The sequence below is a fragment of the Octodon degus genome, unplaced genomic scaffold (assembly GCF_000260255.1).
Source record: "Octodon degus isolate 3935 unplaced genomic scaffold, OctDeg1.0 scaffold00039, whole genome shotgun sequence".
In the NCBI taxonomy this organism is placed as follows: domain Eukaryota; kingdom Metazoa; phylum Chordata; class Mammalia; order Rodentia; family Octodontidae; genus Octodon; species Octodon degus.
This window is the reverse complement of record NW_004524615.1, coordinates 112,177-127,601: the sequence shown is the minus strand read 5'-3', so window position 1 is coordinate 127,601 and position 15,425 is coordinate 112,177. Positions and strand designations below refer to the sequence as shown.

The window sequence follows — 15,425 nt, the reverse complement described above, 5'->3', positions numbered from 1 at the left end:
GTTGGCGTCAATAAGGCTGTGAACGGGGTGGTCTCGAGTCAGTGCTTAAAAAAAAATTCCTATTAGTGACATGGGACCCCTTACACTACTTCAGAGGGGACAGCAAGAAGAATTACAAGACTGCAATCAGCATCAGTGATGTTTTGTTTTTTAAAAATACATTCAGGAAATTGCAAACGAAGAGGGGAGGGAAAAGCCGTGTTCTATGTAGCGTGGCCCTAATTGAGTGCCAGGTGATGTGGCCTAATCTTTTGGACCATGCCGGGCGATTGTGTTATTTACCGGTCATTGAGTAAAAGGTTTTGTAGTCATTTTTTCTTTGGTGCTGGGATATAGAGAGGAATAACATGGGCCTGGTTTCCACCAGGGCACCTTCTCTGAGCAGGTTCGCAGCTGGTCTGTAGACATCCCTCCCAGGCTTTATCTCTGGCGTCCCTGTTGTGGTTTGCCAGGGGGAACTGAGGCAAAGATTGTAGGAAGACCAGAATAATATGAAGCAGGGACTGAAGCTAGCCGTACAAATTTGTGAGTGGCTTCCCAGTGTCAGCTTTTTTGGTGTTTTGTTTTTTGGTTAACAACTTACTGAATGAATATTTGATAGATGCTGGCACAAGAAGTAATAATGACTACATTTTAAATTACCTTTTGCATTGTAGTTTTAAACATTACCTACATGAATTGTATATATAAAGATCTTATTATCAGTGCTCTTATTGTTTTGTTTTTTTTTCTTTTCTTTTCAACGTTTTATTGATAAACATATAGCAATGAGACAGTTTCAAATCAAATCGAAAGTATAGTTTCAACAAATAATACACTGCATATATTCTTCTTAGTGGTTAATTGCTGTACAAGATGCAGACTTGTGATCCTACTTGCTCTTATTGTTTAAAACATCCTATCAGAACTATAAGATAGAACAGATCGACAGACATTATATGCAACAACCGTACTGCTTTGAGATGTTATATGGCATTCTAATAATAGTGGATATATGTTCATAACTGGAAGCAACAGGGCAGTTACCCCTTTTTCATTTTCTTTGTGTTCAGCAACAGTATCAAAGTGCTTTGTTTTGGGCAGACAAAGTAGCTTCGCTCTCTCATGGTAAGTGGTGAATGCTATTTTTTTCTAGTTCTTAACACTATTTCACCTTGCACCTCTGTGATCATTCGTAATTTTTTTCCTCCAGAGGACCCTCAGGATGTTTATTGGTTGGCCCAGTGTCTTTATCTGACAGCACAGTATCACAGAGCAGCCCATGCCCTTCGGTCACGAAAATTGGACAAAGTAAGTAAATTATGTGCATGAATTTCAGAGCTTTAAGACCTTTTTTTTTAGTCATCAGAATATCACAGATGGGGTCCAAGGAGGTCCCCCAAAGATGAGAGTACAACCTTAATTCATTCCACCCATGGCGTAGGTTGTAAGATCACTGACTTGTCAGAAAAACAATTTTCAAGGTGCTTCAGTGAGAGGCATAAAGAGCTTTATTAGGCAAAATTTTATTTATTTTTTAAAATTTATTTTTGGTACTGGAAATTGAACTTGGGACCTTGCACTTACCAGGTAGATGCTGTCCCACTGAGCTATATCCCCAGCCCACTGAAGGATTTTAAAAGTACATAGAGGAAATAGAGATGAGCCCTTAATAGAGACATAGGCTAGTCTGGAGCTAGGTATCTTTATATAGTTTTCAGGGATATTATTAAGATGGATAATCTAGTGTGTTCCTACTGTCTGTCAGGTCACCCACTTGGTCAGAATCTATTAGAATGTAAACCATTTATGTGTGTTTAAAGTTGAGATATGCTGCCCACTAACATTTCTAGGAGGAAACGGAATTTATAGATGAAAAGCTCAGACCCCATTTACAGGCTTATTGTTTTGAGTTTCATGGAAGGGAAAAGGGGTGGAGTAATTTTTGTGTCCTAAAGTGGCAGGTTTCTTAAAGTTCATTTTAAAAATTATGCTATTCTTTGTTTTCTGCCAATCTTTATTTCTCCCTCAACAGTACGATTTCAGATGTATCTTCTATTTATATCAAACTTACTTAAAAGAATTTATTTCTGCTTGAACATGAAGAGGAAAATTCCTATTCTTAGCTTCAGTTACCTTGTTTGCTGTCACTCTCCATCTAATCACTAAGTTATGAAAATTCTGTTTTGGAAAAGGAAAAGAAGTAATTTCTGTTTTGATTGTTGTTCTTTATGGGATGGAGTTTTTAGATGAGGTTCCACTGTGTTGCCCAACTTGGCCTTAAACTCCTGGGCTCAAACTGTGCTACTCCAGCCTCCTGAATGTTAGGACTACAGATGCACGGCACTGTGCCAAGCTTGAAAATTAATTTTTTAGATAGCTCTGAAGTTTTGAATCCTAAGGTTATGAGTGTTCTGTGCTGTCCATCTTCTTGCCCTTTCACAAAAGTGTGGCCCTCAATCTGTCTATTCTATTGGAGAATTTTCTTGTCTCTTCTCCAATAACCTTTCCTCCTTCCCCGTGTCCAGTCTGTCTTCCCTATGTCCAAACTGCTACAAGGATGGTTGCAGACTAAATCACAGTTCTGATTATGTTACCCACAAATTCATTCAGTGATTGCTATCTACTTTCAGGATAAAATCAGATGCTATCATAGATATCCAAGGTCTACGATGTCAATACGTTTAGTGCATACTTTAGGTTCCTTTCATGTCTTGGACATACACAAGTACTATATTTAGGCTTTTCTCTACTTTTAACTGATTCTTTACTTACCTCTCCTCTGCAGGTACTTCCTTCTTGCATCAGCTAGTGCTTTTTATATCTGTCCTTCATGTGTTGTGCTCTATCCTTGTCTCCCCTGCTGTTACATAGTAAGGGAGATCCTCACTCATTTTTTAATTCTGTGTGTCATATAAACTGGTAAGGTCATGTTAAATATGCAGTAAGAAGACTGATATTTTTTAATTTAGTTTAAATTTAAAAAAAAAAAGTAGCTCGCTGTCCCATATTGAATGTCAGAAGAGGCGAATCCAGTCTCATAATGGAGGGCCATGACTCAAAAGAATGAGAGTAATTGAGGAAGCTGTCTGTTGGTGGTCTGAGCTTTGAAACTAACAGTGATAGCTTGAGAGAACACTTTGAGAAACGGAGCACACTCTCATATTGTGTGGTAAAGAGAGGTCCCCAAATAAAATGCTCCAGAGGCTTTGGTTTTGTGACTTACTCTTGGGCCGAGAATATAGCTCAGTAGAATAAGCAACTGCCTGGCAAGCACAGGGTTGTGAGTTCAAATAAAAAAAAAAAAAAGTGTGACTTACTCTTGTGTTGAAGAGGTGGGTGCAGCAATGTGTGCTTGACCACACAAAAGGTGATGGACATGTACTGGAACCAAAGAGAGCTGTTTCTAGAGAAGATTAAATAAAGCCTAGTGCCTGTTTAACAGGGAAAATTGTTGGTGGCATTAGAGAAGATACAGAAGAATATAATTTGAGAGACTACTTTGAAAAGTATGACAAGGGGCTGGTGAGATGGCTCAGTGGTCTAAAGTTCCTACTTAGAACAAGCTTAGCAAAGCAAAGGGACTGCAGTTCAATCCCCCAGCACCACATGCCAGCCAGCCACACCCCATGGTGGGCTGAGCTGCCCCCCCCACACACACAAATAAATAAAATTAAAAAAGAAAAGTATGACAAGATTGAAACCATGGAAGTTATGGAAGATAGGCAGAGTGAGGAAAAGAGAGGATTTGCTTTTGTAACTTTTGATGATCATGATACAGTTGATGAAAGTGTTGTTCAGAAATAACACACTATTAATGGGCATAATGGTAAAGGTGAAAAAGGCCCTTTCTGAACAAGAGATGTAGTCTGCTGGATCACAAAGAGGTCATGGAGGTGGCAACTTTATGGGTTGTGAAGGAAATTTTGGAGGTGGTAGAGGGAATTTTGATCATAGTAAACACTTTGGTGGAAAAGGAGGCTATGGTGGTGGAAGAGGTGACAGCAGAGGTAGTTTTGGAGGAGGTGATAGTGGATATGGTGGATTTGAAGGCGATGGTGGATACTGGTGGTGATTCTGGTTATAGTAGTAGAGGAGGGCGTGGTTGTGGTAGTAGACCAGGATATGTAAATAAAGGTGATGATGGAGGAGGATATGATGGTTACAATGAAGGAGGAAACTTTGGTGGTGATCACTATGGGGGTAGTAGGAACTATGATGATTTTGGAAATTGTAGTGAACAACAGCAGTCAAATGATGGGCCCCTGAAGAGGGCAGTTTTGGTGGGAGAAGGTCTGCCAGTTCCTGTGGTGGTGTTATGGATCTGGAGGTGGATATGGTAGCAGAAAGTTTTGAAAAACAACAGAAAAGGGCTACAGTTCTTAGCAGGAGAGAAAGCAAGGAAAGCTGCAGGTTACTTTGAGACAGTGGTCCCAAATGCATTAGAGGAACTGTAAAAGTCTGCCACAGAAGGAAGGATGATCCACAGTCAGAAAAGTTACTGCAGCTTAATCTGGTTCAGGACTGTCACAGCCACAGTTTGCAAAAAGTGTAGCTATTGATTAATGCAATGTAGTGTCAATTAGATTCCTGAGATCTTTTATCCTGTATGGCTTTGTCTTTCTTTTCATTACATCAGGTATATTGCCCTGTAAATTAAGGAATTTTTAACTTAGGGTCTATAGGGTTTCACTAAGCACATTGGACTCAACAATTGTCCTGTGTTCAGCCTCCCAAATGCTAGGATTGCAGATGCGCGCCATCATGGTCAGTCTCAGTTGCTGTCTTAGCACACCCCAGGGGCCGGCATGGCATGCCAGGTGTCAAACCTTGGCCACTGCGCTCTGCCTAAGCAGAGGCTTTCGTCCACTGAGCTATCTAGCTGGCCAAAAAAAAAAGAAAAAGAATAAAAAGTAGTAAAAAAATATAAATGGTACAGAATTTCACCAAACAAGATGATAGAAGTTCAACAATGGTTATACTGCATATTATCTTTAAATTAGTTGTCCAGATTACCAGATATAAGCATGCAAAATTGGGTTAAAAAAAAAAAAAAAACTAAAAAGAAGAAAAAGATACATAAGCATTAACTGTTCTTTTCAATAGACTAATGGAAATCAGCAGTACAATTATCTCAGCTATCCTGGGTATATACATGTATTTTTTATCCTTCTTTCTTTTCTCCTTTCCCTCATCCCACTTGTTCCTTCCCTTGAGTAGTTACTTTCCCTTTCACATTATCTATTATAACTTTCAGATTTTATTTATTCTTTCGGGTTTTTGCACTAGGGAAACAATGCAATGTTTGCACATGTGGATCTGATTTATTTGACTTATGAGTATGGTCTCTAGTTGCATCTGTTTACCTATAAGAGCCTTGAGTTTATTTTTTCCTTTGTAAACAAATACCACATCTGTTTTATCCATTTCTCAGTTGATGGGCATTTGGGTTGCTTCCAAGATTTAGCTATGACAAATTGTGCTGCTGTAAAGATGGGGGCACTTATTTTGGTGTAGTATGTTTTCAGTTCTGGAAAAATACAAAGGAGGGAAATAGCTGGGTTGAATGGGACCTATAATCCTTGTTTTTTTGAGGAATCCCCACACTGATTTTCCATAGTGGTTGTACCAGTCTAAAACTCCCACCAGCAGTAGAGAAGGCTTCCTTTTTCCCCATAGTCCCTCCAACATTTGTTATTGGTTGACTTCTTGATGATTCTTACTGGGGTGAGGTGGAATCTCAGTGTTGTTGTAATTTGCATTCTGCAGTGACCAATGGCATTGAACATTTTTTCATATATTTATTTGCCATTTGCACTTCTTCATCTGAGAAATATGTATTCATCTCAGATGCTCATTTTTGCATTGAGTCTTTGAATTTTGGGGGCCTGTTTTTTTTAAATTCCTTATATGTTCTAGATAGAAGTCCTTTGTCTGAGGGATCATCACCTAAATTTTTTTCCTAATTTGTGGGGTTTTTTTTTTACTCTGTTGGTGATTTCTTTTGACATGCAAAAACTTTTCAATAAGATGAGATCCCAATTGTTGATTCTTTGAAGTATTTCCTGTACAGTTTGGTTTTTGTTCACGAACTCTCTACCTACCCGTCTTCAAAATTTCCACTTTCTTTCTCCTTCACTCGATTTAGTGTGTCTGTTTTAGCATGTAGATCTTTGATCCATTTTGACGTTAGTCTACTGTATGGTGGTAGACATGGGTCTACTTTTGGTGTTCAGCATGTGGAAAGGGAGTTTTTTCAGCACTGTTTATTAAAGAGGCTATCTTTCCTCCAGGGAGCATGTTTGGCCCCTTTCAAAGATAAGGTGGCAGAGTTTATAGTTGTATCTATATCTTCTAATCAGTTCTATTGATCCTCAGTCTGTTTTTTTTGCCAGTACCACACTGATTTTATCATAGTAATGTGTAGTATAATTTCAAGTCAAGGATTGTGATGCCTCCTGCTTTTCCTTTGTTGCCCAAGATTGCTTTTACTATTCTTTCTGGTTCCAGATAAATTTTTGAAATATTTTCTCTAGATCCGGAAGGTGTACTAATGGTATTTTAATCAGGATTGCATTGAATTTGTGTAAGAATTTTGGGAGTGTGGCCATTTTTACAATGTTGTTTCTTTCTATCCATGAGCAAGAATTTTTTCTTAAGTGCAAGAATAAAAGAAATTATGAAAATAGCTCTTTATATTTTGTGCTTATGATTTTCTTTAAAATGAATACTTAATACTTTAATCACTTTTTAATCAATCTCTTTTCTAGTTGTATGAAGCATGTCGTTACCTTGCAGCCAGGTGTCATGTAAGTATGTGCAGTTCCATTTATTTGGTGAAAGCTTGATTAAATATGAGTGTTATGTGTCCCTCATGTGTGTGTGAGAATTTGGTCATGAGCTTGGCAAATTTGTATAGTATTTCATGTGAAAACGTTCTTTTCTGTAGTATGGTTTGCTTTAAAATATTAATCATTCTGGTAGGCATGAAGAAAATTACATTTTAGATTTAAATAATGGATATAATGTATATCCCCCTTTTAAAATCTATAAGTCACGGATGATGAGTATTTCTATTTTCTACACAGTATGCTGCAAAAGAATATCAGCAGGCTCTTGATATTCTTGATATGGAGGAACCTATCAACAAAAGATTATTTGAAAAATACTTGAAGGATGACAGCATCTTGAAAGACTCTTCCAGTGACTGGGAAATGTCACCTTCCTCAGTGAGTCATATTGTTAGCATGCTTCAGTAATAGCAGTAGGGAATGCCCATGTTACATGGCAAAAATAAATTACCTTTTGCATTTGTATGTTATGTTACAGTGTCTCTGGCCCGTCTCTCAGCTCAGTTGTATGTTCTTAGCTTCAGGGTGTAGAATATAAGTCCAGCTACATGACCTGTTGTTAAAGGTGATAGATGAGGTAGTCACAACCCCAACCCTTACCAAGTTCTGTAAGTAAAATAGTGTTTTCCCCTTTTCACAGTAAGGAGAGGAATCTGAGGCCATGACAGTTTAAATCATCATCTAAGGTCATACTCATGTGGAAGGGCTGGAGTTTGAACTCAGGTCTGTGGCTCTAGCAGGCCATGCTCCTTGACCACAGGTCACTAGTATTCATTAGGACACTCTCATGAGTCTGTACATCATACTTTCTGTTCTGCATATGCACTTCTGCTGCCTCTAAATCACTGCCCTGGGCTGGCCAGCTGGCTCAGTGGATTAAAGCACCTGCTTAGGCAGACGCAGGGACCGGGTTCAGTTCCCCCTGGGCACACTGAGAGGGTGATTAAGACTGGGTGTGGTGGCGTGCGTCTGTAATCTCAGTGCTTGGGAGGCTGCAAACAGGAGGATCACTACAAGTCCGATCTCTTAGACCCTATGACCTGCACTAAATACATTAAAAATAGTAATAAAATAAAAATGAATCACTGCCCTATTGGGGGCAAAAGAAGTAATACACCTGTTAACTATGACATATACATTAGTTATAAAGACTAAGTGGAACAAAGTGATCAGAGCCTGAGGAAGATAGCTTAAAGCCTAGCTTTGCTTTCATGTCTGTGCTAATTCATACTATGCTTTAATAGTTGAGATGAGCCAAACCCTTTTAGATATGATAAATACTATGTAGCGTTGGATCAAACGTTGAAAGGTCAGACTTAATATGTGACTCTTGAACTTTTTCCAACAGATAAAGAGTTCTATTTGTCTTCTGCGAGGGAAGATTTATGATGCTCTAGATAATCGAGCTCTAGCTACCTACAGTTACAAAGAAGCTCTAAAGCTTGATGTCTACTGTTTTGAAGCATTTGATCTTTTAACATCACACCACATGTTGACAGCACAAGAAGGTTTGAAAACTCAGATGTTTTTATGTTTAGCATAATTAGTATTATTTGGACTTCTTATTTGAAATTGTATAATCGAGAGCAGGTTCTGTGTAGTTTGAGTAGAACTACTAACTTTCCTGTCTTCAAGTAAGAGGTATAATGCAAAACTCAGTACCGTGCAGTGCCTTTTGTACCCATAATCTTACTGCAGTTGTGGAGTTGTGAGATCATCTTTTTGAGAAGCAGTTGGAGGTAATATTAACCAAGATTTCAATGTCTGAGTCAGTGATTCTCAACATGCTGTACTTTGAATCCCAAGGAGCTTTAAAAATGTCAGTGTAGCTGGGTGTGGTGGCATATGTCTGTAATCCCAACATTGTGGAGGCTGAGGATTACAATCTGTCTCAAGAGTAAAAAACAAAAGCAAAACAAAAAAATAGTGTTGCCAGACATGGTATTGTATACTTGTAATCCCAGTAAGCTGAATCAGGAGGATCACAAGTTCAAGGTCAGTCTGGGCAGTATAGTGAGACAAGGTACAAACACCAGTAGAATATTTGCCTAGCATCCATGAGAAGCTGGGTTTAATTCCCAGCACCCTCCACCCTACAGATAAAATCAGTGACCGCATCCCAACTTTGAACCAGTCTAATGCGAGTCTCTGAAGTAGGGCCCTGACTTCAGATGGTTTAAAGCTCCTAGTTGATGCAGATATACCTTTGGGTTAGAGTTGCTGATGTGGTATGTCAGTGGTCATTTGGGTGGGCAATTAAGAGACCAGGAAGAAAATGGGATTGCTGTGGTAATTGGATTCAAATAGTTCAACATAGTACAATGGTTCTTTTTTTTTTTTTTAATAGTTTTATTCATTTTATTTGTATATGTCAAAATACATTTTTATTTCCAAAATAGTGGGTTTTGCAACCAGTTTCATGCAGAAACAAGGTCTGCTCAGTACTACCAGTAAAATCAATATAGCACAGTACCTGTTCAGTTTTAGGTACAAAGAGTAAATAACCTAAATACAAAACACTAAAATATTAGAAACACGTATTTCACCATTCTTCACAAGCATCCAAACTTCACAAACATAAGCCACGGCATGCCTAACTGTTGTGCAACCCGAACACGTTGCAGTCACTCAAGCTGGTCAATTATTTGTACATTTTACCTCCACCTTACACCGTGGAAACTCCCTATAATCAGACCCACCATTCATACAGTTTAAAAAAAAAAAAAAAATCCCACAACTATCCTTGTACCTTTAAAATCAAGAATCCTGAGCTTGGTAGTAAGAGCATAACCTTTTATCTTCATAAAACCATTAGTACTATGGTTCTTGATCATGGGTCATTTGCAATGCCTGAGACTGGGGTTCATGGTTTGGGAGCAGGGAGAAGGCTAGAGATTGCTGCTGGAATTTAACAAATAGAGGCCAGAGACACTGCTAAATATTTTGCAGTATGTGGTCCACACAGCATCAATTATTTTGACACCTGTGGGTTTTGGTTTGGCTGATGACTGGAACCTTCCAATATCCTCCTTCTGGTTACTTGAGTCTTTGAGGCCTGCAGACCACTAGTGTCAGCTTTCTCTAGCAGTTTTAAAAAAAATTTATTTCAAGGGCCGACCAGATAGCTCAGTGGACTAAAGCACCTGCTTAGGCAGAGCTCAGGGAACAGGGTTTGATCCCCGGCACCACAAGCCATGCTGGCCCCATCTCCGGGTGCACAAAGGCAGCACTTGGGAGGGCTGAAATCTATGTAGTGAGACCCTATAGACCCTATACTAAATATATTTTAAAAAATTATTTCAAAAGAAAATTTATATGATACAAGGTCTTGCTACGCAGTTTAGACTGGTAGTGACCCTCCTGTCTCAGCCTCCCCAAACCCAGCCCGGCATGCAGTACTGGGGATTGAACTCGGGTCCAGGCAGGTGCTTAGACTGCCCAGCTATCTCTCCAGCCCTCTCTAGCATTTTTGCTTTGAGTTGAGTTGATTTACTTTGATCAACTATACAAGGATATTTTTAATTGCTGACTTTTTTTTCCCAATAAATATTATGGTATTCTTTTGTTGTTTCTCACCATTTTTAAGAAAAAGAACTTCTTGAGTCACTACCTCTTAGCAAGCTGTGTCCTGAAGAACAGGAATTACTGCATTTTCTGTTTGAGAACAAATTAAAGAAGGTAAGCAGAAATTCAGCATTTGTTTTATATAAATGTCTTATTTATTCCATTAAACATGGCCTTTATTAAACTCTCAAAAATAAAAGATTTTATTAATCAGGCACATGTGCAGGAATAAATTATTTAAAATGCCCATGATTCCCAAAAGGAGCTTATAAACTAGTTTTTATCTTCCTCTCAAAGATTCCTTATATTAAAAGATTGAATTATTAGGTAAGTGGGATGGGGATGTGTGAAAATTAGTTTTTCTTACGCTTGCTGAGTTTTTGAGTGAAATATTGCCTACTGTGGAATTCTGTGGTGAAACTCAGACAAGGCTAAACGGAGTGAGGATATAAGTGAAATGATGTTGAAAGGTTTTTAAGGACTCGCGTGTGTCCTGTGTGCGAGTGTTAACTACCTACGCCAGACACAGGTTGAGTCTGCCTTTTGATACATTTCAACTCATTGAGTTTATGTGTAAATTTTTCTGTTTCAGTATAACAAGCCTAGTGAAACTGTCATCCCTGGGTCTGTAGATGGCTTGCAAGAGAATCTAGATGTGGTGGTATCTTTAGCTGAACGACATTATTATAACTGTGACTTTAAGATGTGCTACAGGCTTACATCTGCGTAAGTATAGCCTGCCATTTGGGGGGGATGCGGGTTCAGATCACACCTGTGTAATTCATAGACATTGTCTCTGGATAATTTTGAAGTAGTCAGTGATAGTTGAAGTTACCTTTACCATTTTCAGAGAACCAAACAGGTTGCTTTCTTGCAAGAGCAGTTTACAGGCACAAGGTCTTTTTTTTTTTTACCGGTACCAAGGATCGAACACAGGACTTTGTGCTTGCCAGGCAGGCACTTATGCTGTTGAGGTATTTCCCCAGCCCTGTAGGCACAAGTTTATTTCTACAGGTAGGTATATTATAGTAACTTGTAAGAGAGAGATACAGGTCCATGTTGGTAAATTTTGTATCAACAATATTTAGTATTTTTGAAAACAGAATTTTTGATAATTTTGAAAACAGCATTTTAGCAATAGTTTTATAAAGTTCTTCACTTTAGTAGAGACTGGACTGAGAATGTAGCTCAGAATACTTGCATACTGGTGGTGTGCATGAGACTCTTAAGTTTGATCCACCCCAGAAAACTAAAGGTATAAACTAATGTGGTCCTGTAGATACTTTGGCCCTGTCTGGAATACTGTCAACTAAGCCATCTTTTCTGTACACCAGCATCCATCTATGCACCAGCTTTCCAGGGTATCTCATCAGACTTGTTCTTTAGCTAAATTAGATATTCTGTGTTTTTGTGAATAGTTACTACGATGATTGCTGTCATGTACTGTTATTTTAATTTTCAGAGTAATGGAAAAAGATCCTTTCCATGCAAATTGTTTACCTGTACATATAGGAACACTTGTGGAGCTGAATAAAGCAAATGGTAAGAATTTTCTTTTTAATTAAAATACTTAAGACAGTGAATCCTGTATCTCTTGAACTTTGTCTCACAAATCATGGACAGTTGAGACTGCATGGTGGAGCCCTCTGACAAAAGTAAGGACTGGAGAAGAAGGGTTATTAGAGTAGTGAAGCCTGCTTTGCTTTCCTGACAGAGCAGTGTATGTCTGGGTTTCTGCTTTCTCTTTACTTTTCTCAAATGTAATTTGTGCTTTGGAGTATTGAGAGTGGATTTTGACTTTCCTCCCTTTTTTTTTTTTTTTTTTTGTAAATTCCTTAAGAAAATGGAGAAGGCAGTCAGGCTCAGGATACTGTGGTTTGATCCCCAGATCTTCATGTCTTAGCAGACCTGTCCTTAAGGCACCCTGAGCCAGCCAGAAAAGAAAAAAAATGCAAATGGTAGCAAATATGTACAGTATTTACAAATTGGAAGAGCAAATTTTTTGCTTGGATTTTTTACATTTTATTTTATTTATTTATTTATTTATTTTTTCTGGAACTGGGGATTGAACTCAGACCCTTGCGCTTGCCAGGCAAGCACTTATTCTACTGAGCCATCTCTCCAGCCCCTATTTTTTACATTTTAATAGTTCAGAAACGTTTAGCTATGTTTGGGCCAATATTTGCCCTTCAATCTTATAAAACTAAATGATAGGGCTGGAGAGATGGCTCAGTGGTCTAAAGCACCTACTTGGAACAAGCTTGGCAAAGCACAGGGACCGCAGTTCGATCCCCCAGCACCACATGCCAGTCAGCCCCGCCCCCTGGTGGGCTGAGCTGGCCACACACATACACACACTAAATAAAAATGTAATAAATAAATAATTTAAAAAACAAGAAAAAACCTAAATGATACACTCCGTCAGGATGCTGGAAAATTCATAACCAACCCCAGACTCCTGATGCTCGGATATGTGACCAGTAGTATTATATCTCCTGGACCCTGCTTGGAGATGCAGTCTGCCCAGCTGCCCCAGACTACTGCATCTCAGAGTATGCGTGTAAGACATGCTGTCGCAAAATGCTGGGAATTAACCCGCATTTCTCAAGAGGAAATAATACACTGATCTGCTTGAAAATTTGGGCTGACCAGTTTGGTTGTGGGTGGCTAATGTGGTCCATCTTGGGTACGTGTCATGAGGATGTAGGCTTCTCAATAGGGAGCTTTGCAGGAACCTCTGTCATGTCCAAAGTGCTTTGTTTGTGGCATCTGTCCCCTTGTGGCCTGCTGTGTGCACTTACCCAGTTTGCCAGTCACTCTTCAAGCACTCATTGCCCACTGTGGGTCTGGGAAGGTCGTGTCTGCCACGTGGGATTTCTGTTCTTCAGGAGCCAAGTGATTTTATACCTAGAAGGGAAGAGAGGTATAAGGTTGTTGCTTTATGAACAGGTTTTTGATTGTGAAGATTTGTTACTAGGGAAAAGGTTCAGTCTTAAATTGTGTTTTATTTGAATAATCCTTTTTTTTCTTTTTTCTGTAATACAGAGCTTTTCTATCTTTCTCACAAACTGGTGGATTTATATCCTAGTAATCCTGTAAGTCATATAAATCTCTTTTTCTTACCTGAACTTTAAGAAAATATTTAATTAGTACTGTATCTAGGCACTAGATTATATTTAAGTTCCAGCAAACAATATTTTATTTTAAAGCAGTAGGACACAATCTCTTAGTGTTTAAGGCATTAGAAGCTGTCGTTCTTTATTCCATGAAAATGTTCTTTTAATTATAAAAAGGTAGTAACTTAAGACAAATCTTTTTTTTTCTGATTATAGAAATATGCATGCTTTTTAAAGTATTCATCGTGCAGAATATAAAGTACTGATAGTGACAATCACACCCTACCTTTTGTAAGGAATGTAATCAGGGTGGCTTTCTCACGCCACATAGAATAAAACAGCATACTGAGCTGTGTGTATTGATTGAGTCAGTGTTTCTTCCACCTTCCTGTGGGTCAGAATGCAGATCTGGGATGGAAAACAGACTTAGTAACTATACCATAAAAACAAAAGGCAAGTCTGGGTCTGAGTCTCAGTCCAGACAAGAATCTGCCCTGAGTTCTCTGTGAAATCAGTGCAAGAGAGGCTTGTGGAAAGTTGGAACCTCGTAGAGCAAGGGAGGGCCATGGTTAAGCCTGGGTGCACAGGCAGATATCCTTGGACAGCTATCTGTGCAACCCACCGTGAGAAAGAATTGGTGAATGTTTTCATATGGCACTTAGTAAATTGTTGCAGAGAAATTTTCAATTCAAACTAAAATAATGTGATTTGGGAACACCTGGTGTGCCCTCTATCTAACCTAGCTTATTAGATATTTCAGTTCAAATCTAAGCATATTGGTCATGGTAGATTTTGAACTTTTAGGTGTCTTGGTTTGCAGTGGGATGTTATTATCTCATGGTCGGCCATAAAAATGAACACGCCAGAAGATATCTCAGGTATGAATTCACTGTTCTTCCTCCATAGTGACCCTGTAGGAAGAGATTTCTTTCTCAAATGTTTCAATGCAATACAGTGTAAGATACTTTTCAAGTAGTATGAAAGAGTATTTTCTGTGACATATCTGGCTCAGTTACCTGTGTGCCTTGGATTTTATAAGCTGCTATAAGGGAAGCTAAGTCAGTGGTACACACCTTGTTCTAAAGGAGCACAGGTGGTTTTCATTTTACTCAGAAAGGAGAATAAATAGAAAATAGGTATAGTTTGAAAGGTTCTGTTTTTCTTTTACGAAGATACTATTAACCTATATATTTAGGACTTTTGCTAATTGTCATAAAACTATACAGCACTTTACATGATATTAGGGTTCCTGAATATTGCTGTAAAACAATTCTTGACAGAGTACATAAGCTCCGGTGTGGGTTTACCTTAAGGAAAGTCATGCTGCTCCATCAAACTACTTAAGCACTGTTTTGCTAGTATAGAGAAATGTCTAGGATATGAAGAACTAATTCCCTGAAGACTTTAAATCCAGTAATACCTGTGCTAATAAGAGAAGGTGGTTCCTAAGGAAAAGAGCATGAACTCTGAATCAGATTTAAATTCTTAAACAAGTTCTTTGATTTCCCGGCTGTGATTCCTTGGGAAGGTTAATTCCTCTGACTCTGTTCTCTAAAAATGAGAATGACATAGCACTTCTATTCTAGAATTGTTAGAAAAATTGATGACAGCAAAGAGCCTTGTACTAGGAACAAAATGAGAAGAGCTCTTCAGCTGGTTGTGTGTACAGAAAAGTTTGTGAGTAGGAAAATGATCAGTATTGTAGAGGTGCTTTTCAACTGTGCTTCTTCAGTTTAGTCTATGATTCAGTGCACTTTACCAGAAATGTGTTACATTTGTATGAAAGCTGAGATAAAATGCTAGGGAGGAGAGTACCTCTTATATTCTCCATCTTTTGGGACATATTATCTTTAATCCTTTTATGTATTAGCCATTAGTGTCCACTAATTGAAGATTAATTGTATCTAGTCTAATC

At 38.5% G+C, this 15,425-nt stretch overlaps 1 protein-coding gene across 3 annotated transcripts in view; it reads left to right on the top strand.

Moving 5' to 3' along the window:
- Cdc16 (cell division cycle 16) overlaps window positions 1–15,425 on the top strand; it is a 35,829-nt gene that overhangs the window by 1,107 nt on the left and 19,297 nt on the right. For 2 of the 3 annotated variants that reach the window (XR_002821089.1, XM_023715183.1), the window contains exons 2-11: window positions 1,053–1,107; window positions 1,193–1,290; window positions 6,750–6,788; window positions 7,068–7,208; window positions 8,176–8,338; window positions 10,417–10,508; window positions 10,987–11,120; window positions 11,857–11,936; window positions 13,440–13,489; window positions 14,315–14,388. Coding sequence is in view for 2 of the 3 variants with exons in the window: in XM_023715183.1 (XP_023570951.1) it covers window positions 1,053–1,107; window positions 1,193–1,290; window positions 6,750–6,788; window positions 7,068–7,208; window positions 8,176–8,338; window positions 10,417–10,508; window positions 10,987–11,120; window positions 11,857–11,936; window positions 13,440–13,489; window positions 14,315–14,388 (926 nt within the window). In the remaining variant the exon portion in view is untranslated. The remainder of the gene's footprint in view (window positions 1–1,052; window positions 1,108–1,192; window positions 1,291–6,749; window positions 6,789–7,067; window positions 7,209–8,175; window positions 8,339–10,416; window positions 10,509–10,986; window positions 11,121–11,856; window positions 11,937–13,439; window positions 13,490–14,314; window positions 14,389–15,425) is intronic. The other variant, XM_004631146.2, reaches the window with a different exon arrangement.